A 25,604-nucleotide genomic window follows, 5' to 3' on the forward strand; every position below is an offset into this window, starting at 1 on the left:
TAGGTAGATTGGGTGGGCTATTTACAGATGGATTATGTACGGCTGTGTCATGCACAAAGTAGATGCCCAACCGACATGCCAAAACTACAGTTAGCAAGACATTTGTGGAGTGGTTGAAAAACAAGTTTTAATGACTCCAATGTAAACTTCCGACTTTAACTTTACAGTGAGGGAAAAAAGTATTTGATCCCCTGCTGATTTTGTACGTTTGCCCACGGACAAAGAAATTATCAGGCTATAATTTTAATGGTAGGTTTATTTGAACAGTGAGAGACTGAATAACAACAAAATCCAGAAAAATGCATGTCAAAAATGTTATAAATTGATTTGCATTTTAATGAGGGAAATAAGTATTTGACCCCTCTGCAAAACATGACATAGTACTTGGTGGCAAAACCCTTGTTGGCAATCACAGAGGTCAGACGTTTCTTGTAGTTGGCCACCAGGTTTGCACACATGGATTTTGTCCCACTCCTCTTTGCAGATCTTCTCCAAGTCATTAAGGGTTTGAGGCTGACGTTTGGCAACTCGAACCTTCAGCTCCCTCCACAGATTTTCTATGGGATTAAGGTCTGGAGACTGGCTAGGCCACTCCAGGATCTTAATGTGCTTCTTCTTGAGCCACTCCTTTGTGGCCTTGGCCCGTGTGTTTTGACTCATTGTAATGTTGGGATACCCATCCACGACCCATTTTCAATGCACTGGCTGAGGGAAGGAGGTTCTCACCCAAGATTTGACGGTACATGGCCCCGTCCATCGTCCCTTTGATGCGGTAAAGTTGTCCTGTCCCCTTAGCAGAAAAACACCCCCAAAGCATAATGTCTCCACCTCCATGTTTGACGGTGGGGATGGTGTTCTTGGGGTCATAGGCAGCATGCCTCCTCCTCCAAACACGGCGAGTTGAGTTGATTCCAAAGAGCTCCATTTTGGTCTCATCTGACCACAACACTTTCACCCAGTTGTCCTCTGAATCATTCAGATGTTCATTGGCAAACGTTAGGCGGGCATGTATATGTGCTTTCTTGAGCAGGAGGACCTTGCGGGCGCTGCAGGATTTCAGTCCTTCAAGGCGTAGTATGTTACCAATTGTTTTCTTGGTGACTATGGTCCCAGCTGCCTTGAGATCATTGACAAGATCCTCCCGTGTAGTTCTGAGCTGATTCCTCACTGTTCTCATTATCATTGCAACTCCACGAGGTGAGATCTTGCATGGACCCCCAGGCCGAGGGAGATTGACAGTTCTTTTGTGTTTCTTCCATTTGTTTCTTCCAACTGTTATCACCTTCTCACCAAGCTGCTTGGCGATGGTCTTGTAGCCCATTCCAGCCGTGTGTAGGTCTACAATCTTGTCCCTGACATCCTTGGAGAGCTCTTTGGTCTTGGCCATGGTGGAGAGTTTGGAATCTGATTGATTGATTGCTTCTGTGGACAGGTGTCTGTTATACATGTAACAAACTGAGATTAGGAGCACTCCCTTTAAGAGTGTGCTCCTAATCTCAGCTCGTTACCTGCATAAAAGACACCTGGTAACCAGAAATCTTTCTGAATGAGAGGGAGTCAAATACTTATTTCCCTCATTAAAATGCAAATCAATTTCTAACATTTTTGACATGCGTTTTTCAGGATTTCAGAACCTACCATTAAAATTATAGACGGATCATTTGTCAGTGGGCAAATGTACAAAACCAGTAGGGGATCAAATACTTTCCCCCCTCACTGTAGATACGCACGTCAGCTTTGACATTGGTGTTAAACTTGACATCGGGCCGATGCGGATGTTGGCATTTTTAGCTAATATCGGCCGATTCTGATATGCTTACAGATATATTGTGCATCCTTACTCCAATCACCCAGAAAAGACTACTGTCCTTGATGTTATCCTTACAAATAATCCTGATAGGTATCAGTTTTGTGTTTTCTATAATGACTTTAGTGATCATTGTTTTACAGCCTGTGTTCGTAACAGCTGCTCAGTGAAACAACTGTTTCAGTATGATATGTTGGATGAAGCAATAAGGACAGACACCAATGTCAAGTTCAATAGCCTTGTTCATGCATTGTACAAATCCCTACACGCGGAGTCCGGGGAACAGTCCGGCTAGTCGATTACCTGTCAACTAGACTCCGTAACAACAACCTGTCCTGACTTGTCATAGACGCTTGCAAAAAAACTTTAATGAGCAAGCGTTCCTTCATTATCTGGCCTCTGTAAATTGGTATAGAATCAGCTTGATCCCCTTTTGTTGAAGACGCTTGGACCTTTAAAAAATATTTTTAGTAGTATCGTTAACAAATAAAGAAAATGAGAATTAAAAAACAGGTTCAGACCTTGGTTCGACCGTGATCTGGCAGAGTTACTCCACCTCAAGAATTCCATTTGGCAAATCGCTTGGCACACGCACACTCAGGCTGACTGGCTCTTGTTCAGGCACATTAGAACTATGTGCACTCAGGCTATCCGGAAGACCAAAGTTAGTTACTTAAATTTTTTAAGGCTAGGAGGCAGTATTTGGAAGTTTGGATGACTGAGGTGCCCAAAGTAAGCTAGCATATGCATATGCATAGTAGTATTGGATAGAAAACACTCAAAAGTTTCTGAAACTGTTACAATAATGTCTGCGAGTATAACAGAACAGATTTGTCAGGCGAAACCCTAAGGACAATCCATCCAGGATTTTTTTTGAGGTCATAGGACTTTTCAATGTTTTTCTATGGGAAAATCTAATAATTAGGACCCAGATTGCAGTTCCTACTTCCACAAGATGTCAACAGTCTTTAGAAATTGTTTCATGCTTGTTTTTGAAAAATGAAGAAGTATTCGTATTCTTTTGAAGTATCCCTCAGAAGGACTCTAGTCTTTTGGCGTGCATAAATGAGTGTACACTCCTTGTTCTTTTTCTCCGGTATTGAACACAGTTTACTCCATCTTAAATGTTATCAATTATTTACATATTAGGGTACCTGAGGTTGGATTAGAAACATTGTTTGAACAGTTTGGACGAAGTTTACAGGTAACGATTTAGATTCCTTTGTAAGCATGTTGGGCGAGTTGGAACGTGTATTTCTGAATCAAACGCGCCAAATAAACTGACATTTTTGGGATATAAAGAAGAACTTTATCGAACAAAACAACCATTCGTTGTGTAACTGGGACCCTTTGGATTGCAAAAAGATGAATATCTTCTAAGGTAAGTGATTTATTTTTTTGCTATTTCTGACTTTCGTTATGCCACTGCTTGGTTGGAAAATGTTTGTGGCGTGCTCCGGTGAGGGCACGCACTTTGTAATTTATCTCCGGGAATGAACAGACTATTTCCATCTTACATTTTATCATTTATTTACATATTAGGGTACCTGAGGATTGATTAGGAATGTTGTTTGACTTGTTTGGATTAAGTATATTGGTAATGTTTGGGATTCATTTTGTATGCATTTTCAACGAGGGGAAACTGGTGGATTATTGAATGAAGCGAGCCAACTAAACTGACCTTTTGGGGATATACAGAAGGACTTTATCGAACAAAACTTTATCGAACAAAACGACCATTCATTGTGTAACTGGGACCCTCTGGATTGCAAAAAGATGAAGATCTTCAAAGGTAATGGATTTATTTTATCGCTATATTTGAGTTTTGTGACACCTGTGCAGGTTATGAATTCATGTTAATGCAGCAAGTGGGTGAAGCGCTGACCTCAGACGATCAAATGTTATGGCCGTAAAGCCTATTGTAAATCAGACTAAGTGGTTCAATTACCAATATTCTAAGCTAAAGAACGGTGTATAACACTTGTATTTTTATGAATGTTTATTATTACTACTTTTGTTTTTTTAATTTCGCGCTCTACAATTTTCACTGGATGTTGTTGATCCGAAAGAAGTTAAGGAGCAGCTCTTTCTCTGTGGGTTCTGTAAAACAGTTAAAGACCTGCCCATGTCCCTTAATGATGATGTGGTTGTTTCTGACAATGAGTACGACTGAGGTCTTTAATCATCACTTCAATAAGTCAGGATTCCTATTTGACTCTGCCATGCATGCTTGCCCGTCCAACATTTCCTCATTTCCCACCCCTTCTAATGTGACTATTCCCAATGCTCCTCCCTCTTTTTCCACTGAGTCCAAGGTGCTAAAGGAGCTCCTTAAACTTGACCCCCCAAAAATGAGGTTGTTGCCCCTATCATCGCCAAGCCTGTCTCTCCTCTCTGGGGAGGTTCCCATTGTTTGGAAGGCAGCCAAGGTGCATCCTTTATTTAAAATGTAGAGATCAACATGATCCTAACTGTTATAGGTCAAATTATATTTTGGCCTGTTTATCAAAAGTGTTGGAAAAACTTGTCAATAATCAACTGACTGGCTTTCTTGATGTCCATAGTATTCTCTCTGGTATGCAATCTGCTTTCCACCCAGGTTATGGATGCGTCACTGCATCCTTAAAGATCCCCAATGGCCTCCTGAGTGGCACACTGGTCTAGCTGTGCCACTAGAGATCTTGGTTCAAGTCCAGGCTCTGTTGCAGCGGCCGCAACTGGCAGACACAAGGTGAGGCACACAATTGGCCCAGCATCGTTCGGATTAGGGGATGGTTTGGCCGGCCGGAATGTGCTTGTCCCATCGTGCTCTAGCGACTCCTGTGGCGGGCCAGGCACCTCCGACATATTGGTGCAGCTGGCTTCTGGGTTAAGCAGGCATTGTGATAAGAGCAGTGTGGTTTAGCTGGGTCGTGTTTCGGAGGATGCACTGCTCTTGATCTTCACCTCTCCCATGTCTGTATGGGAGTTGCAGCGATGGGACAAGACTAACTCCCAATTGGATACCACAAAATTGGGGAGAAAAAAAATATTTGGTAAAAGAAATAGGTCCTCAATGATGTCACCATTGCCCTTGATTCTAAGCAATGTTCTGCTGCTTTTTTTATTTACTTGTTATTGACTTGATACGGTAGACCATTCCATTCTTGTGGGCCGAATAAGGAGTATTAGTGTCTCTGAGTGGTCTTTTACCTGGTTTTCTAACTACCTCTCTCAAAGAGAGTGTGTAATGTCAGAACATCTGCTGTCTTAGCTACTGCCTGTCACCAAGGGAGTACTCCAATGTTCGATCCTAGAACCCACGCTCTTGTCAATTTATATCAACATAGCTCAAGCTCTCTCGTCCATTTACTGTATGTGCAGATGATAGTCATACTCGGATTTTGTGTTTAACGCTCTACAACAAATCTTTATTGGTGTCCCAACAAGCTTTCTCGGCCCTTAACCTTGTCTTGAACACCTCCAAAACAAAGGTCATGTGGTTTGGTAAGAAGAATGCCCCTCTCCCCACCGGTGTGATTACTACCTCTGAGGATTAAGAGCTTGATGTACTCACCTCATACAAATACTTGGGAGTATGGTTAGACTGTACACTGTCCTCTCAGCACATATCAAAGCTGCAGGCTAAGGTTAAATCTAGACTTGGTTTCCTCTGTCATAATCGCTCCTCTTTACCACAGCTGCCAAACTAATCCTGATTCAGATGACCATCCTACACATGCTAGATTACGGAGACGTAATCTATAGATCGGCAGGTAAGTGTGCTCTCGAGCGGCTAGATGTTCTTTACCATTCGAACATCAGATTTGCCACCAATGCTCCTTATGGGACACATTACTGCACTCTATACTCCTCTGTAAACTGGTCATCTCTATATACCCGTTGCAAGTCCCATTGGTTGATGCTTATTTATAAAACACTCTTAGGCCTCACTCCCCCTCATCTGAGATATCTACTGCAGCCCTCATCCTCCACATACAACACCCGTTCTGCCAGTCACATTCTGATAAAGTTCTCCAAAGCACACACACATCCCTGGGTCGCTCGTCTTTTAAGTTCACTGCAGCTAGCGACTGGAACGAGCTGCAACAAACACTCAAACTAGACAGTTTTATCTCAATCTCTTCATTCAAAGACTCAATCGTGGACACTCTTACTAACAGTTGTGGCTGCTTCGGATGATGTATTGTTGTCTCTACCTTCTTGCCCTTTGTGCTGTTGTCTGTGCCCAATAATGTTTGTACCATGTTTTGTGCTGCTACCCTGTTGTGCTGCTGCCATGTGTTGCTACAGTACCATGTTGTCGTCATTAGAGGTCGACCGATTATGATTTTTCAATGCCGATACCGATACCGATTATTGGAGGGCCAAAAAAAGCCGATACCGATTAATCGGACGGTTTTTATTTATTTATTTGTAATAATGACAATTACAACAATAATGAATGAACACTTATTTTAACTTAATATAATACATCAATAAAATCAATTTAGCCTCAAATAAATAATGAACCATGTTCAATTTGGTTTAAATAATTCAAAAACAAAGTGTTGGAGAAGAAAGTTAAAGTGCAATATGTGCCATGTAAGAAAGCTAACGTTTAAGTTCCTTGCTCAGAACATGAGAACATATGAAAGCTGGTGGTTCCTTTTAACATGAGTCTTCATTATTCCCAGGTAAGAAGTTTTAGGTTGTAGTTAATATAGGAATTATAGGACTATTTCTCTCTATACCATTTGTATTTCATTAACCTTTGACTATTGGATGTTCTTATAGGCACTTTAGTATTGCCAGTGTAACAGTATAGCTTCCGTCCCTCTCCTTGCTCCTACCTGGGCTCGAACCAGGAACACATCGTCAACAGTCACCCTCGAAGCAGCCTTACCCATCGCTCCACAAAAGCAGCAGCCCTTACAGAGCAAGGGGAACAACCACTCCAAGTCTCAGAGAAAGTGACGTTTGAAACGCTATTAGCACGCACCCCGCTAACTAGCTAGCCATTTCACATCGGTTACACGAGCCTAATATCGGGAGATGATAGGTGTGAAGTCATAAACAGCTGCTGGCAAACACACAAAAGTGCTGTTTGAATGAATGCTTACGAGCCTGCTGGTGCCTACCATCGCTCAGTCAGACTGCTCTATCAAATCATACTTAATTATAACATAATAACACACAGAAATACGAGCCTTAGGTCATTAATATGGTCGAAACCGGAAACTATCATCTCGAAAACAAGATGTTTATTCTTTCAGTGAAATACGGAACCGGTCCGTATTTTATCTAATGGGTGGCATCCATACGTCTAAATATTACTGTTACATTGCACAACCTTCAATGTTATGTCATAATGACGTAAACTTCTGGCAAATTAGGTGGCCCAAACTGTTGCATATACACTGACTCTGCGTGCAATGAACGCAAGAGAAGTGACACAATTTCACCTCGTTAATATTGCCTGCTAACCTGGATTTCCTTTAGCTAAATATGCAGGTTTAAAAATATATACTTCTGTGTATTGATTTTAAGAAAGGCATTGTGTCACGACTTCCGCCGAGGTTTGCTCTCCTGCCCGTTCGGGCGGTGCTCGGCGTTCGTCGTCACCGTCCTACTAGCCACTACCGATCCCTTTTCGTGTATCTGTTGGTTTTGTCTGATTGGTTTCACCTGTGTGTTGTTTAGTTAATTAGTGTCTGTATTTAATGTAGGTTGTCCCACCCTTGTTTGTGTGGGATTGTTTATTTTGTCATTCATTTTCGTCTGTCGTGGTTTTCTTATTCTCCGGTTTGTTTGTTATCCTATGTTGGATAATTTCACCCTGTGTTTGTTTGGGTTGACCGTGTTTGTTTGTCTACCGGAGAATAAACTTCAAAATCGCATTCTGCTCTCTGCGCCTGATTCCACCCACCTTGATTAGACGTGACACATTGAAGTTTATGGTTAGGTACACATTGGAGCAACGATACGCACCGCATCGATTATATGCAACGCAGGACACGCTAGATAAACTAGTAATATCATCAACCATGTGTAGTTAACTAGTGATTATGATTGATTGTTTTTATATAAGATAAGTTTAATGCTAGCTAGCAACTTACCTTGGCTTACTGCATTCGCGTAACAGGCAGTCTCCTCGTGGAGTGCAATGAGAGGCAGGTGGTTAGAGCGCTGGACTTGTTAACTGTAAGGTTGCAAGATTGAATCCCCCGAGCTGACAAGGTAAAAATCGGTCGTTTTGCCCCTGAACGAGGCAGTTAACCCACCGTTCCTAGGACGTCATTGAAAATAAGAATGTATTCTTATCTGACTTGCCTAGCTAAATAAAGGTGTAAAAAAATATATATATTCCGATTGTTAAGAAAACTTGAAATCGGCCCTAATTAAATCGGCCATTCCGATTAATCGGTCGACCTCTAGTTGTCATGTTGTGCTGCTACCATGCTGTGTTTTCATGTGTTGCTGCCATGCTATGTTGTGGCCTTAGGTCTCTATATAGTGTTGTCTCTCTTGTCGTGATGTGTGTTTTGTCCAATATTTGTATTTTATTTTTAATCCCAGCCCCTGTCCCCACAGGAGGCCTTTTGGTAGGCTGTCATTATAAATAAGAATTTGTTCTTAACTGACTTGCTTAGTTAAATAACAATAAATACATAAAAAGATGTTAAAAGATTGCTACGGGGAATTGCTTCCATTCAGCCACAAGAGCATTGTTGAGGTCGGGCAATGAGGCCTGGCCCCACCAAACTGTACAGTTGTTTTGGGGCAGGTAGCGTTCTCCTGGCATCCGCCAAGCGCAGATTCATCAGTCGGACTGCCAGATGGTGAAGTGTGATTCAGCACTCCAGAGAACGAGTTTCCACTGCTCCAGTCCAATGACGGCGAGCCTTACACCACTCCAGCAGACAAATAGTTATTGTGCTGACGTTGCTTCCAGAGGCAGTTTGAAACATGGTTGTGAGTGTTGCAACCGAGGACAGACAATTTTCACATGTGACGCGCTTCAGCATTCCTGTTCTGTGAGGTTTGAGTTTATTTTTACAGGGACAGTGTACATTGATCAACGTTTGAGTAAAAACGTGGCCTACCACTTCGTGGCTGAGTTGTTGTTGCTCCTAGACATTTCTACTTTACAATAACAGCACTTACAGTTGACTGGGGTAGCTCTAGCGGGAAGAAATTTGACTAACTGACTTGTTGGAAAGGTGGCATCCTATGACGGTGTCACGTTGAAAGTCACTGAGCTCTTCCGTAACGCCATCCTACTGCCAAAGTTTGTCTATGAAGATTGCATGGCTGTGTGCTCGATTTTATACACCTGTCAGCAACGGATGTGGCTGAAATAGCCGAATCCACACATTTGAAAGGGTTGTCCACACACCTTTTTATATATAGTGTAGGTTTATCCCGCAACTGTCTCGTCACGTCAAGCAGGGGTTATTAATATAGTTCAGGAAGTGCACAGAGTGTAGCCAAGGTGGTGACAGACACAAATCAAATGCCTCACTAGGCCTGTGCGCCAAAAGAAACCATACAGCAAGGAAGCATGCATCAGACACACTTCTTGGCCATCTCTCATGATACAGAGTAATAGTCTATCATGAGTCTGTCTCATGACAATATTCCTATTCATACGTTTTCACAAGATGCATTGAGCAGATATTTTTGGTCATAATTCATTGAGAACAACTTCCGGTCTACAAGCATACTATTTCTAAAATGAATTTACCATCCGAGTCTTAAGAGTAATCTTTTCAATCTTTTTCTTTTCAAACAGCTGAGGTGACACTGACAGCCACACCGTACACCACGTTTGCGTCCCAAATGGCACCCTATTCCTTACATAGAGCACTACCTTTGAGCAGAGCCCTATGGGCCCTGGTCAAAAGTAGTACACAACAGTGCATTCAGAAAGTATTGAGACCCCTTCCCTTTTTCCACATTTTGTTACGTTAAAATCCTTAACAATCGACACACAATACCTCAATGACAAAGCAAAAACAGGTTTAGATATTTTTGCTAATTTATAAAAATAAACTAATTTAAACTTAATTACATGAGTATTCAGACACTTTGCTATGAGACTCAAAATTATGCTACGGTGCATCCTGTTTCCATTGATCATCCTTGAGATGTTTCTACAACCTGATTAGAATCCACCTGTGGTAAATTCAATTGATTGGACATGATTTGGAAAGGCACACACCTGTCTATATAAGGTCCCACTGTTGACAGTGCATGTCAGAGCAGAAACCAAGTCATGAGGTCGAAGGAATTGTCCGTAGAGCTCCGAGACAGGAGCTCAAAGAGCAGATCCGGTGAAGAATAACAACAAATATCTGCAGCATTGAAGGCCCCCACGAACACAGTGTCCTCCATCATTCTTAAATGGAAGAAGGTTGGAATCACCAAGACTCTTCCTAGAGCTGGCCACCTGGCCAAACTGAGCAATCGGGGGAGAAGGGCCTTGGTCAAGGAAGTGACCAAGAACCCAATGGTCACTCTGGCAGAGCTCAAGTGTTCCTCTATGGAGATGGGAGAACTTTTCAGAAGGACAAACATCTCTGCAGCACTCCACTAGTCAGGCATTTATGGTAGCGTGACAAGACGGAAGCCAATCATCAGTATAATCTACATGACAGCCCGCTTGGAGTTAGCCAAAAGGCACCAAAAGGACTCTCAGACCACGAGAAACAAGATTTTCTGGTCTGATGAAACCAAGATTGAACTCTATGGCCTGAATGACAAGTGACCCGTCTGGAGGAAACCTGACACCATCCCTATGATGAAGCATGGTGGTGGCAGCATCATGCTGTGGGGATGTTTTTTAGAGGTAGGGACTAGGAGACTAGTCAGGAACGAGGAACGGAGCAAAGTACAGAGAGGACCTTGATGAAAACCTGCTCCAGAGTGCTCAGGGCCTCAGACTGGGGTGAAGGTTCACCTTCCAACAGGACAACGAACCTAAGCACAAAGCCAAGACAATGCAGGAGTGGCTTCAGGACCAGTCTCTGAATGTCCTTGAGTGGCCCAGCCAGAGCCCGGACTTGAATCCGATCAAACATCTCTGGATAGACCTTAAAATAGCTGTGCAGCGACGCTCCCCATCTAACCTGACAAAACTAGAGAGGATCTGCAGAGAAGAATGGGAGAAACTCCTCAAATACAGGTGTGCCAAGCTTGCAGTGTCATACCCTAGAAGACTCGGCTGTAATCACTGCCAACTGTGCTTCAACAAAGTACTGAGTTTAGGGTCTGAATACTTATGTAAATGTGATATTTCAGTTCATTCTTAATGAATTATGGGGTATTGTGTATATTGATGAGGATTTTTTTTTAAATACATTTTAGAATAAGGCTGTAACGTAACAAAATGTGGAAAATGTCAAGGGGTCTGAACTTTCCGAATGCACCGTATATAGGATAAAGGGTGCCATTTGAGATGCAGCTTACACCACACAACCACAGCAGCTGAGGTGGCTCGATGGAACACAAAACCTCTGGTGGTTTCCTGACACATCTGACTACACACTATTTCCCCATGGCTGTTGTGGTCTTTAGGGCCAGCAATGTATCATCGCTGGGGGGAGGGAAGGGAGGGAGGATAGCTCATCAGTGCCCAGCAGAGTTGAAGTTGATTTATTTCCCTCCCTTCCTATGTTGTACGAAACAGCTGTTGTTGCAGCACTGGACTACTACTGCTGGTGGATTCAGATCCACAGCCTTTATCCAAGGCTTCCTGATTTGACTAACTGCACTTCCATTCTCACTATACCTCACCCTGACTCCCATCTCACCTCTCCTTCCACCTATTCTCAAAAGCCCATCTTCATGTGATCGATGAGAAAAACAGAGGCCAAAATGGCACCCTATTCCCAATAGGGCTCCGGTCAAGACTAGTGCACTATATAAGGAATAGGGTTCTATTTGGGAAGCGGCGGTTCCTCTGAATCAATTAGTTAGATGGCAAAACAGGCTAAATCCATATCTTAACATAAAATACTTTATTATGTAGTTATTTGTTGAGTAAAGATGTGTAGCTACGCATCAAAGCTGTGTCATAATGCAAATCCCAAAAGAGCAAAGTAGCAGCAGTGCTCCCTTCCCTTAGCCCAGGACTTAGCAAGGCCAATCAAAGTACAGTTAAGCACCATCTACACCACAGTGCTGAAGGTTTGTTTAATTGTGCATGAAGTCTCCAGTCTTCAGACCTTGCCTTGGAGAGACTTGGCTGTAGAAGCAGGCCGACAAACATTCAGTTCCCAGTCTGTGCCAAGACCCTGTGACTGAGTAGAACGTCAATGGCACTTCTTAAAAGACCATAAAAAGGAACTGCAGAAATGATTAAGTACAGCAGGCCTCTTTGAAAATCACCCTTTTAGTCATCTCAAAACTATGCCTGCTGACTAGTATGCCTGCCTAAATAACACTTGCTATAGTGGGAAATGAGTCATCCCGGCACGCACAAGCCAAGGCTCAAATGCCAGGCTACTTACTCTTATTTATAGTGGGACGTGTCTTTCTTTAGGGATGCATTCAGGCCATCATGGCTGATTTCTTCTACACAACCACCCAAGGAATATGGCCAAAATTGTGCTTAAAATTCAACATTTCTGTTTCTGACAAACAAAGAAGATCATGGAATAAAGAGCTAAGAAGATTGAGCACTCAAAAAACAAGGTGAACAGGTGACTCCGGGATGCTGGCCTTCTAGGCATGGTTCCTCTATCCATTGTCTGTGTTCTTTTGCCCATCTTAATCTTTTATTTTTATTGGCCAGTCTGAGATATGGCTTTTTCTTGCAACTCTGCCTAGAAGGCCAGCATCCCGGAGTCTCCTCTTCACTGTTGACATTGAGACTGGTGTTTTGTGGGTACTATTTAATGAAACTGCCAAACTGCCACTTGTGAGGCATCTGTTTCTCAAACTAGATACTCTAATATACTTGTCCTCTTGCTCAGTTGTGCACCGGGGCTTCCCACTCGTCTTTCTATTCTGGTTAGGGCCAGTTTGCTCTGTTTTGTGAAGGGAGTAGTACACAGCGTTGTACAAGACCTTCAGTTTCTTGGAAATTTCCTGCATGGAATAGCCTTCTTTTCTCAGAACAAGAATTGACTGACGAGTTTCAGAAGAGTTATTTGTTTCTGGCCATTTTGAGCCTGTAATCGAACCCACAAATGCTGATGCTCCAGATACTCACCTCGTCTAAAGAAGGCCAGTTTTCTTGCTTCTTTAAGCAGAACAACACTTTTCAGCTGTGCTAACATAATTGCAAAAGGTTTTTCTAATGACCAATTAGCCTTTAAAAATGATCAACTTGGGTTAGCTAACACAACATTCCATTGGAACACAGGAGTGATGGTTGCTGATAGTGGGTCTCTGTACACCTGTAGATACACCTGTAGATATTCCATTTTTTTAAATCTTTTTTTATCTGCTGCTTCCACCTACACTAGTCATTTACAATTTTAACAATGTCTACACTGTATTTCTGATCAATTTGTTGTTATTTTAATAGACACATTTTTTCTTCTTCTTTTCTTTCAAAAACAAGGACATTCTAAGTGACACCAAACCTTTGAAATGTAGTGTATATACTGTATAGAGGTCGACCGATTATGATTTTTTAAAACGCCGATACCGATTATTGGAGGACCAAAAACAGCCGATACCAATTAATCTGACAATTTTTATATATATATATATATAGTTGCTGAATGAACAATGAACACTTTTATTTTAACTTAATATAATACATCAATAACATCCATTTAGTCTCAAATAAATAATGAAACATGTTCAATTTGGTTTAAATAATGCAAAAACAAAGTGTTGGAAAATAAAGTAAAAGCGCAATATGTTCCATGTAAAAAAGCTAACGTTTCAGTTCCTTGCTCAGAACATGAGAACATATGAAAGCTGGTGGTTCCTTTCAACATGAGTCTTCAATATTCCCAGTGTCACGACTTTCGCCGTAGTCGGCTTCTCTCCTTGTTCGGGTGGCGTTCGGCGGGCGACGTCACCAGCTTTCTAGCCATCGCCGCTCCATTTTTCATTCATCCATTTGTATTGTCTTGTTTTGCACACCTGGTTTACATTCCCCAATTACACTGAATGTATTTATTCCTCTGTTCCCCCTCATGTCTTTGTGTGATATTGTTTGTGTGTTACGTGTTTTTGTAACGCTCCAGGCTGGCGGTTGTTATTTCCGTGTTATTTCACGAAGCTTGTTTGAATTGTTAAACATTCATGTTTTGTGACTGTTTTTGCACGCTTTACACTTTACCTTGTTGGCTGGAGGTTTTTGACACAGCTGCGTCTGTCTGTAATCTTTCTCCTGCCAAAATAAAGTGTGCGCCTGTTCACAATTCTCTGCTCTCCTGCACCTGAATTCACCACAAGTACGCACACGCCTGACACCCAGGTAAGAAGTTTTAGGTTGTAGTTATTATAGGACTATTTCTCTCTATGCCATTTGTATTTCATATACCTTTGACTATTGGATGTTCTAAAAGGTACTTTAATATTGCCCGCCTAATCTTGGGAGTTGATAGGCTTGAAGTCATAAACAGCGCAATGCTTGAAGCACAGCGAAGAGCTGCTGGCAAAAGCAGTAAAGTGCCGTTTGTGTCACGTTCTGACCTTAGTTCTTTTGTTAGTTCTTTGTTTTAGTATGGTCAGGGCGTGAGTTGGGTGGGTTGTCTATGTTCCTTTTTCTATGTGGTGTTTTTGTGTTTGGCCTGGTATGGTTCTCAATCAGAGGCAGGTGTCGTTAGTTGTCTCTGATTGAGAATCATACTTAGGTAGCCTTTTCCTACCTGTGTGGTGGGTGTGATTGTTTTCTTTTGAATGTTTACATCTGCACCAGACAGAACTGTTTCGGTTTCGTTCGTTCACTTTGTTGTTTTTGTTCAGTGTTCTATTACGTTGTTAAAAATATGGACACTTACCACTCTGCGCATTGGTCCTCACCTTCTTCCACCGCCAACGACCGTTACAGTTTGAATTAATGCTTACGAGCCTGCTGCTGCCTACCACCGCTCAGTTAGACTGCTCTATCAAATCATAGACGTAATTATAATCTAATAACACACAGATATGAGCCTTAGGTCATTAATATGGTCAAATCCGGAAACTATCATTTCGAAAACAAAATGTTTATACTTTCAGTGAAATACGGAACCTGTCACGCCCTGACCATAGAGAGCCATTGTTTATCTATGGTGTAGTAGGTCAGGGCGTGACTAGGGGTATTCTAGTTTATTATTTCTATGTAGGTGTTTCGTATGATTCCCAATTAGAGGCAGCTGGTAATCGTTGTCTCTAATTAGGGATCATATTTAAGTAGCTATTTATCTTATTTAAGTAGCTATTTTTCCACCTGTGTTTGTGGGATATTATTTTGTGTTTGTGCATGTGCACCACGTAGTCACGTTCCGTTGTTCGTGTATTTGATTTATTTGTTTTTGGCTTAAGTTTCACTTTGGAATAAATATGTGGAAATCAATATCCGCTGCTCCTTGGTCCCGTTCTTACGACAACCGTGACAGAACCGTTCCATATTCTATCTAACGGGTGGCATCCATAAGTCTAAATATTCCTGTTACATTGCACAACCTTCAATGTTACGTCATAATTACGTAAAATTCTGGCAAATTAGTTCGCAACGAGCCAGGCGGCCCAAACTGTTGCATATACCCTGACTCTGCATGCAATGAACGCAAGAGAAGTGACAATTTCCCTAGTTTAATATTGCCTGCTAACCCGGATTTCTTGTATGCAGGTTTTAAAAAATATACTACTGTGTATTGATTTTAAGAAAGGCATTGATGTTTATGGTTAGGTACATTCGTGCAAACGATTGTGCTTTTTTCGCAAATGCGCTTTTGTTAAATCATCCCCCGTTTGGCGAAGTTGGCAGTCTTTGTTAGGAAGAAATAGTCTTCAAACAGTTCGCAATGAGCCAGGCAGCCAAACTGCTGCATATACCCTAACTCTGTTGCACAGAACGCAAGAGAAGTGACACAATTTCCCTAGTTAAAAGAAATTCATGTTAGCAGGCAATATTTACTAAATATGCAGGTTTAAAAATGTATACTTGAGTATTGATTTTAAGAAAGGAGTTTGTTTATGGTTAGGTACACATTGGTGCAACGACAGTGCTTTTTTTGCGAATGCGCTTGTAAAATCACCCGTTTGGCGAAGTAGGCTATGATTCAATGATAAATTAACAGGCACCGCATCGATTATATGCAACGCAGGACAAGCTAGATAAACTATCAACCATCTGTAGTTAACTAGTGATTATGTTAAGATTTATTGTTTTTTTATAAGATATGTTTAATGCTAGCTAGCACCTTACCGTGGCTCCTTACTGCACTCGCATAACAGGTAGTTAGCCTGCCACGCAGTCTCCTCGTGGAGTGCAATGTAATTGGCCATGATCGGTATCCAAAAGTGACGATTACCGATTGTTATGAAAACTTGAAATCGGCCCTAATTAATCGGCCATTCCAATTAATCGGTCGACCTCTAATACTGTATCTTATACCATCTATTGCATCTTGCCTATACAGCTCATCCATATATTTGTATGTACATATTCTTATTCATTCCTTTAGATTTGTGTGTATTAGGTAGTTGTTGGGGAATTGTTAGATTACTTGTTTCGATATTACAGCACTGTCAGAACTAGAAGCACAAGCATTTCACTACACTCGCATTAACATCTGCTAACCATGTGTATGTGATCAATAAAATTTTATTTGATCAAAAAATGTTTTGTCGTCCAGCTCTTCTTGGAAAGAGGAATTAGAAACAGCCATTGTAGCTAATTATTTAGCAATCTCAGCTGGACAGTGCATGGCAACATGGCTTCCATGAACCTGTAAACCAGTACCGCCCCTGTTTTGGAAAGCCTGCCTTCGAGGGTCTGAACAAGGAAGTAGGCATCCCGTCAGACTAATTTTTTACAAAGCCAGGGAAAATTTGTCAACCTGAATATCCTGCAATGTCCTGGCAGATAGCCACATCATAGAGACAAGTCCAATGGCTCTAATTGAACAATGGCAACCATATCTACTTGCTGCTAGCGTGACTGCGCAAACCCAAAGGACACAATCATTGCTACAAAACATGACTCCATTTATTTTTTAGATTAGACAGCAGGCTCAAATCAAGCAATGATATCATTGGTTGAGCTCTCCCAGTGCATAAAATATATAAAAAAATATAGCTATAGTGAATAATTATGTCTGAAATACCCTCTCAGCACTCATGATTATGTAGGGAGACTGGAAAAACATCCCAAATAATGTTGAGCGGTGAAGTTTCCCTTTAACTGCCAGCCTGGCCTGGCCAGTCCAGGGTGAGTCCTACAAGTAAACAACACTCTACCTCCAATACTCCTACACTGAGTATCACTTTGCTGGGAGGAGAGGCTAGGAGATGCCAGTCTAATTGTCCAAATGTATACTCCAGACAACTGCCAAGGACTCCTAGCTTCACAGAGTGATGCAGAAATAGGCCTAACTTACAGTAAATGTCATATAGCCTAGTTTAAGTGTGAGAAATGTATTGTGAAATGTACTTATGTTTCACAACTTCTGGTTGTTTAGCAATCTGATAATAAAGACTGAGTCTAATACTGAAATTGAATACAGCGTGCCTGGATCATCCTGCTTATACGAGCACCTCAGGAGGCTGAAGAAATTCGGCTTGTCACCAAAAGCACTCACAAACTTCTACAGATGCACAATCGAGAGCATCCTGGCGGGGTGTATCACCGCCTGGTATGGCAACTGCACCGCCCTCAACCGTAAGGCTATCCAGAGGGTAGTGAGGTCTGCACAACGCATCACCGGGGGCAAACTACCTGCCCTCCAGGACACCTACACCACCCGATGCTACAGGAAGGCCATAAAGATCATCAAGGACATCAACCACCCGAGCCACTGCCTGTTCACCCCGCTGTCATCCAGAAGGCGAGGTCAGTACAGGTGCATCAAAGCTGGGACCGAGAGACTGAAAAACAGCTTCTATCTCAAGGCCATCAGACTGTTAAACAGCCACCACTAACATTGAGTGGCTGCTGCCAACACACTGTCAATGACACTGACTCAACTCCAGCCACTTTAATAATGGGAATTGATGGGAAATTATGTAAATATATCACTAGCCACTTTAAACAATGCTACCTTATATAATGTTACTTACCCTACATTATTCATCTCATATGCATATGTATATACTGTACTCTATATCATCGACTGCATCCTTATGTAATACATGTATCACTAGCCACTTTAACTATGCCACTTTGTTTACATACTCATCTCATATGTTATACTGTACTCGATATCATCTACTGTATCTTGCCTATGCTGCTTTGTACCATCACTCATTCATATATCCTTATGTACATATTCCTTATCCCCTTACACTGTGTATAAGACAGTAGTTTTTTGGGAATTGTTAGTTAGATTACTTGTTCGTTATTACTGCATTGTCGGAACTAGAAGCACAAGCATTTCGCTACACTCGCATTAACATCTGCTAACCATGTGTATGTGACAAATAAAATTTGATTTGATTTGATTTGACGTTTGAGTAGCTAAGATGCTACAGTACTTGGATGAAATATAAATTTATTCCCTTTTTTTGGAAACCACCATTTCTGTGCAGACACTGATAATTACACCTTTTTCTTTTTTGTTAGCTTCCTCACTTAGAAAGTGATAATCTCAGCTATGCTCTTGTAAATAAGAGGAAATGCCATTATGGGTAATTTTCCCATTGGTCATGTCCTGTGTAATATGGTCATGTTTAGACTGCAGAAGACAACTACTTCTTAATATCGGTATTAGGGAGGAAACCATTGGATTGCTATTGCATTCTGTACTAAACTGCCATTTAACAAATAAGGACATAGACTGTGGGTCTAGCTTGCTTGCTGGCTGCCATGGAGTTCAGTCAGTCATCCACTGTATGAAGTTGTTGTGTGGACCACAACTTCCACTCCCACAGTGGTTTTAACTGCTTTTGATTCGATTTACACTTGTCCAACTAAGTCACAGCTCAGACTGTAGTTAATTACATTCAAAACTGTTAAGCACACATATACTGTGTGAAATTTTTTGGCTATTTTTACGACCGTATGCCCAGTGTCTGATAGTAAAATGCAAACGAACAGTATACATAGGCTATATTCAGAGACAAACGTGAAGAAGATTTAACTAACAGATTTGTCTGTCATTAGCAGATCATATGGTGAAGAAATGCTTATTACTCTGTCATACACTGGGGTTGCCCTTACCAGTCAAATAGCTTACACTATAACGGCATCACTTCCATTAATTCTCATAAAAAACATCTACTGGCACAAGTAGGAAACAATGTGGTTCCATGCAATTAAATGTTGGCATTTACAAAAGGCTACAATACAAATACTGCTGAATATATCAATAATTGTTTAGAGAACACTTGAGTTGATGACAATTAACAATAGTTTTTCAATTGAAATACTCTGGCATAAGAATAGCGTATACATCAACGGGGGGACTTATACATAGCTCCGGGGGACAGGCCCAGAGCATATTTTCAAGGGGAAAAGGGCGTCACTGCCTTATGACCCAAGTGAAAGGGAACTTCAACCAAATGCAATATATACATTGTAGCTACAACTCTCGAGTTCTAAAACCATTACGTTGCCAACTGATATAGCGATGAAAAGAAACAAAGTAACCACAGCCGATGAAAAGAAACAAAGTAACCACAGCCGTAACTTCTCACATAAAATGACAATTGACTGGAATCGCGGCGGACTGGCACCATGTAGCACTACACAGACAGCAAGCAACAGGTAAACAACCCTACGCCAGCGTATTGTGTGGACTGTTCACTTACCCGGACCAGGTTGCTGACAGCCGCCTGCACTGCAGCTACGGGTCCGGTGAGATCCGGGATAGCTTTCCCGTCCACTTCACCTTCTTCGTGCATTATCACCAGGTGGGATATCTGCTGAGCCACCGGCTCTAGGATACTTTCTATCGTCTTTGTGTGAAAAACCGGCATGATGAAAACTTAAGTCCGCTCTCCTATCCAAGAGAAAAAGGCAGACCCGTTCTGTGTTTCAAAACTTCCCTCTCTTGTTTGCGCCTTTATGAAATCTAATTTGGTTACTCCAACACTTTCCTTCCCTAGAACAGTTTCACTCTCTAGGAACACGAACTACTCCCCTTGCAACCATCAACGTGAGAATCCCCAACCGCACCTCGCGAAAAGTAATTGCAACTTTACCATAATGAACGTAATGTCCACCCTCCGACCAATAAGATAAATAGCATAATGTTACCGCCAACGCGATTGGCGCAAGTGGATGCCAATCTTTCCCGATTTGCCCCCACCTATTCCACACATTCGCGTTTGCTCGAGTTCTCCCAAAATTACGTAATACATTATCATGCCCTAAAAAGGGAAACGTGCGTCTTCTGTTGAGAGGAGCAAATTCCAACCAGTAAGGACATAGACAGTGTAAATTCTAGTGACAAATTGCTGGCAGAAGGGACTGAAATATAGTCTAGTTGCTTTGGGATGTAGGCTATACCTGCTCTGTGCAGTTTCTATATAAAAAGGTACAATGAACAATTGTAAAGTACAATATAATTTTAGCATAGAATAGAAAGTTAGAATATCCCAAATAAAAATTAGGTTTGATTAGGTGAATAAAATTCCCAGATATTGATTTGATAAATATTCCATTAGCCTTCTGCATAGTTATCATAACACATTAGCTGAAAGACTACAGTGATTAAGTAATTGAAATCATATTTAAGCATACCGGTAACCTACAACTAATTTGAATCCTTATAGGTAACATGTTTGTCTAACAGGACAGTCATAAGACCTAAACTGAATAGGCTAAATCCATCCCAAGGTTTGATTTTATGAGCCCAAATTCAAGTTTGGGTCCCATCCACTGCCAGCAACAATTGACCATAGTTTATTCAGAGCTTTTCTTCCTACATCCACATAATCACAGTTGATCCTATGAGTCTTTCAAGTTCTGTATCTTGTGAAATTGGAATCACCCTCCAACAAGTTCATCACATTGTTTTCACTTTCAGACTTTAGCAGGCAACACACTTGAACCATTAATAGGAAAAAAGGTGTCAGGTAGCCTAGTGGTTATGACCGTTGGGCCAGTAACCGAAAGGTTGCCAGTTTGTTCACCTAGTTGGCTCAGGGATCCAATCTGTTGGTTGGCCAAGGCACTTAATCCTAATTGCTCTGGATAAGGGCATCTGCTAAATTATGTAAATGTAGGAAAACAATTTCCCTACTGAAGTATAGTGTCAACCATGTGCACTTTTGTATAAGCTTCGAACTCAGGTCAAAATTATTTATTCTCGTTCTGGCAACTTGAGTGTAGCATAACACATTTTTCAAATTCCATCTCCCCTTTACAACATTAAATAACAATATTGGAGGGTTGAAAATCAACTGCCAGCCAAACCAGCAAAGGAATTCACACAGATTCCCAAGAGGAGGCTGCAAGGCAGCAGCCTACTTCCTAAAAAGGAAGAGTCTTAAAAATAAAGAATCAAGGAAGTTGCTCTGTTTGAGACATCATGTAAACATTCAAGGGATTGATGAACCTGCAGCTGCTGCTCTCATGCTCTGGTTCTGTTTCTATCTTGCAGTGTTTTGGTGCCTATCAGTGGTGGAAAAAGTACCCAATTGTCATACTTGAGTAAAAGTACAGATACCTTAATAGAAAATGACTCAAATAAAAGTGAAAGTCACCCAGTAAAATATTACTTGAGTGAAAGTCTACAAGTATTTGGTTTTAAATATATTTAAATATCAAAAGTAAATGTAATTGCTAAAATATACTTAAGTGTCAAAAGTAAAAGTATAAACCATTTCAAATTCCTGATATTAAGCAAACCAAAAGGCAGCATTTTTTATATATATTACTTTATTTAAGGATAGCCAGGGACATACTCCAACACTCAGGCATCATTTACAAACAAAGCATTTGTGTTTAGTGAGTCCATCAGATCAGTGGCAGTAGAGATGGCCAGGGATGTTCTGGTGCATGAACTGGACCATTTTCCTGTCCTTCTAAGCATTCAAAATATAACTAGTTATTTTGGGTGTCAGGGAAAATGTATGGAATAAAAAGTACATTATTTTCTTTAGGAATATAGTGAAGTAAAAGTATAAGTTGTCAAAAATATAAACAGTAAAGTAAAGTAAAGATACCCGTAAAAAGTAATTAAGGAGTGCATTAAAGTATTTTAACTTAAGTACATTACACCACTGGTGCCTATACCAAGGATGGGTAACTCCGATTTTTGGGCCTTCGGGCTCAATTGGAGTGACAATGTCTCAGAGATTTTCTTGAACACTATGTCACTAAAGTTGGAAAATGTGTGGTAGCAGTGCAGCAATGGTAGCTTTCTCTGTGTCATCACTCTTTTGTTAATCCCTCCGTCCCATACATTTTTCCCATAGGGATTTTACACTGTGACAAATAATGTTAGTATACAACAAGTTGTTGCTCACTTATACCCTTTAATCATATAACAATGGAAAGCTTAGATTCACAGCTATCCATCAGACACTTTCCAAACCCCCTGACTCACACTCCTTATGAGCAAAACATTTTAGCAGACCCCCCCCCCTCTTGACAGCGGAGAGAGACAATATTTTAGAGTTAATTTTCCTGCTATACTACACATTTTTCCATGGGGCATAGAGAAAATGTTGCAATGTTATAACTAATTTCATACAATTCTACTCATTTTGCCAGGGGAGAGAGAAAGATGTGTAGAATTACAGAAAATTTGCTGTAAAACTGCTCATTTTGTCATGGGTGGAGACAAATGTTTGCCATTTTAATATGATATCTGAGTGAAATATATTACGGGGGCCCTCAGGTTGGTCATTTTACCATGATTTCTACAAGTTTAGATAGCTAGCCGTTATACTAACATATACATTTACATGGGCTAATTGAGTGACTGACATAAGAGAAAAACTGCTAATGGACAACAAACATTTGAAAATGCACCTTGTTTATTCTACTATTCTAACTCTCAACAGTAAGTTGAGACCCAAACTGAGTTCCAAAAACCTAACCCTGGCCTATTCCAAAGATGATTAAATATAAGATGCTGAAATATACAAGGTTTAATATAATCATCTTCAAGGTTTTTTAATCTCTCATTTAGGCTTGGATGCCTGACACATCTTTGAAGTGCACACTCAGTTCCATGTAGTGTAAATACATGGGGTTAAAGAGTGCACTGCATCCCTAGTAGCACACCACACTAACACCACATAATCACTACTCACTCCAGGGTTACTGCCATATAGCTCAATGCAGTCCATTTCAGATGCTCTTACCTCGTAATCACCTATTCCTAGTTTCACCGACCAAAATTAGTATTTTTTTAAGGAAGCAGAGTGGTGTTTGTAAATACTGAAAAGCCCATTCAGGCTCTGTAGCCTAGGCCTATTTCCCTTATTTTAGAATGCCTGAAAATCTGATATAGTTCTGTTGTTTAGTCTTATACTATGAGTTGCAAGCAACTGCAGTTCACAATATCTTTCCATAATACCACTCTTACTTAGATGGATCCTTAATAACCCAAAATGCCCAAGGAGATGCTATAGATTAATGCCATAGAATAGGCCTCAATGACAGTACACAAGAAGGCCCCTCCCTCTCTAAAAATCCATGCCTTCGGAGGATAACCAAACAGAAGAGTCCGTTCTAGATATAGAAATCAAAGGGAATGCAGCAGGCTGTAGTTCTCTGAAGTCTCGGGTTGCTCCCAGGGCCCTCCCGTGTACAGTCTGGAATGCACGTGGGGCTGCCTGCCGGTCAAGATGGGTGGTCTGGGATGCGTTCCAAATGGCACCCTTTTCCCTATGTAGTGCACTACTTTTGACCAGGGCACTGTGGGATTGTAAGGAATAGGGTGCAATTTGAGAGACAGCCCCTGGTCGCCTTCTTACGCTCTATGTCTGATAGAATAATTTAATGATACTGTCTGTCCACACAAAACCGAAATAGAATTGTTGGTAGTTGGTATTTAGTTCTTCCTCAGTGTAATGATGGCACACTTAATAAGGATCCAACATTGATCCCGTAGAGGTTAAGTGTTAGCACATTCCATTGTTTTTATAACTATTGTGAAGTAAACAAATCCATAATGTGCTCCTATGATGCCATGCTATCATTCTATGTAGTAGGAATTGTTCTGATATTGCTGAAAGTATTCTTTAGATCCTTTGAGAGAAAATACTATTTTGAACCCTCGGTTCAGTTATGCATCAACAGCACTACTCTGTACAAAGGCCCTGCGATGCTATAGATAGTTAACACCTGACACCCTCTAGTGGGGAAATGTAGTAAAGACAACAGGTTCAAATAATTGAGGAAATTAGATACTCAATTATCATGCCCAATTATAAACTATACCACATTGTTACTGGAAAATGACTACAGGACATTCAAATGCTGTTTTATATGAAATGTAAATCTTAAGAGCTTCATAAGTGAAACCAATGTGTCATTTGACCAACCTACCTTAACCAAAGTCACCTTTGTATACTTGGCACTGTACAGAGTTGGCATGATATATCACACATTCAAGACTCGCACACAGTACAGATGTAGGATGTTAGTTTTATACCGCAGGAAAATAATCCTGCAGTAACAGGAATGTTTATTATTACGTGGATTATACATTTTTCATCAAGGCAAAATAAAGACTTTGAACTTTAGCATTTTCTGCTGTGAACATTTGCAGCAACAAAAGAGTGATCAAATTAAGATCCTACATCTGTACACGGCGCACACACACACACATTTGATCCCATACTCCTAGCACACAATGACTACATCATGCTTGTGACTACCAAATAATTGGATGCATTTAAAGTTTGTTTTGGGTTGTGTTTGCCCAATAGGAACTTAAATGGTGAACGATGACTGGATTAATTCTCTTTGAGTAGATAAGATGTTTATGAACACATCTAAAAAATATGTTCATTTAAGCAGGTAGTCACCATTGAGACCAGGGTATTCTTCACAAGGGAGACCTGCATACACATACACACTATTTCAAAATAAATTACAAAACAATTAAAATACATCACAAGACAAATATTCAAGAAAAATGACATTCAAGACGAAGGTCCCCAATCAATATTTGTAATTGCCCGTGCTGCACCAGAACATCCAACTGAAATGCTTTAAAACTAAAAGCGGATTTACCTAGTTCGGTGGAGACCTTAAGAAAAATCATGAATGGTGATGATTGAGAAAGTAACAGAGGCAACAACAAAACATGCTATGTGCAAGGAATATGGGACAAAAATACGAAACTTTTGAGTACTTTAATTCACTAAGTACATTTATAATAATGTAAAACCGATATTTGACATTCTGTACTGTCTCCTCACATGAAACATTGAGTCAAATCCAAAATGCTGGAGTAAAAAAACATTTTATATTCACTGTCCAAATACATGAGGGAAGTGTACGTATATATGCAGTGAGTGAGTTGTGGACATATCACACATTTGTAATAAAGTTATAATAGGTGTCACGAACGTTATATTGAATGGACCAAGGCACAGTGCGTAGCGTTCCACTCGTTTAATTTAAGAAACTCACCAAAATACAGAAGGAACATGCCGCTATGCAGTGCTCACAAGCAACAATACATAAACAAGATCCCACAAAAACCCAGTGGGAAAAGGCTGCCTAAATATGATCCCCAAT

The 25,604-nt window shown here is 40.8% G+C and overlaps 1 protein-coding gene across 2 annotated transcripts in view; it reads right to left on the reverse strand.

Moving 5' to 3' along the window:
* LOC109899936 (vinculin) overlaps positions 1 to 20,093 on the reverse strand; it is a 76,561-nt gene extending 56,468 nt beyond the window's left edge. For both annotated transcript variants that reach the window (XM_020495593.2, XM_031835384.1), the window contains exon 1: positions 19,709 to 20,093. In XM_020495593.2, coding sequence (XP_020351182.2) covers positions 19,709 to 19,876 — 168 coding nt within the window. In that variant the 5' untranslated portion in view covers positions 19,877 to 20,093. The remainder of the gene's footprint in view (positions 1 to 19,708) is intronic.
* Between the last annotated feature and the right edge of the window lie 5,511 nt (positions 20,094 to 25,604).

The sequence above is a fragment of the Oncorhynchus kisutch genome, linkage group LG11 (genome assembly GCF_002021735.2).
Source record: "Oncorhynchus kisutch isolate 150728-3 linkage group LG11, Okis_V2, whole genome shotgun sequence".
NCBI classification, from domain to species: domain Eukaryota; kingdom Metazoa; phylum Chordata; class Actinopteri; order Salmoniformes; family Salmonidae; genus Oncorhynchus; species Oncorhynchus kisutch.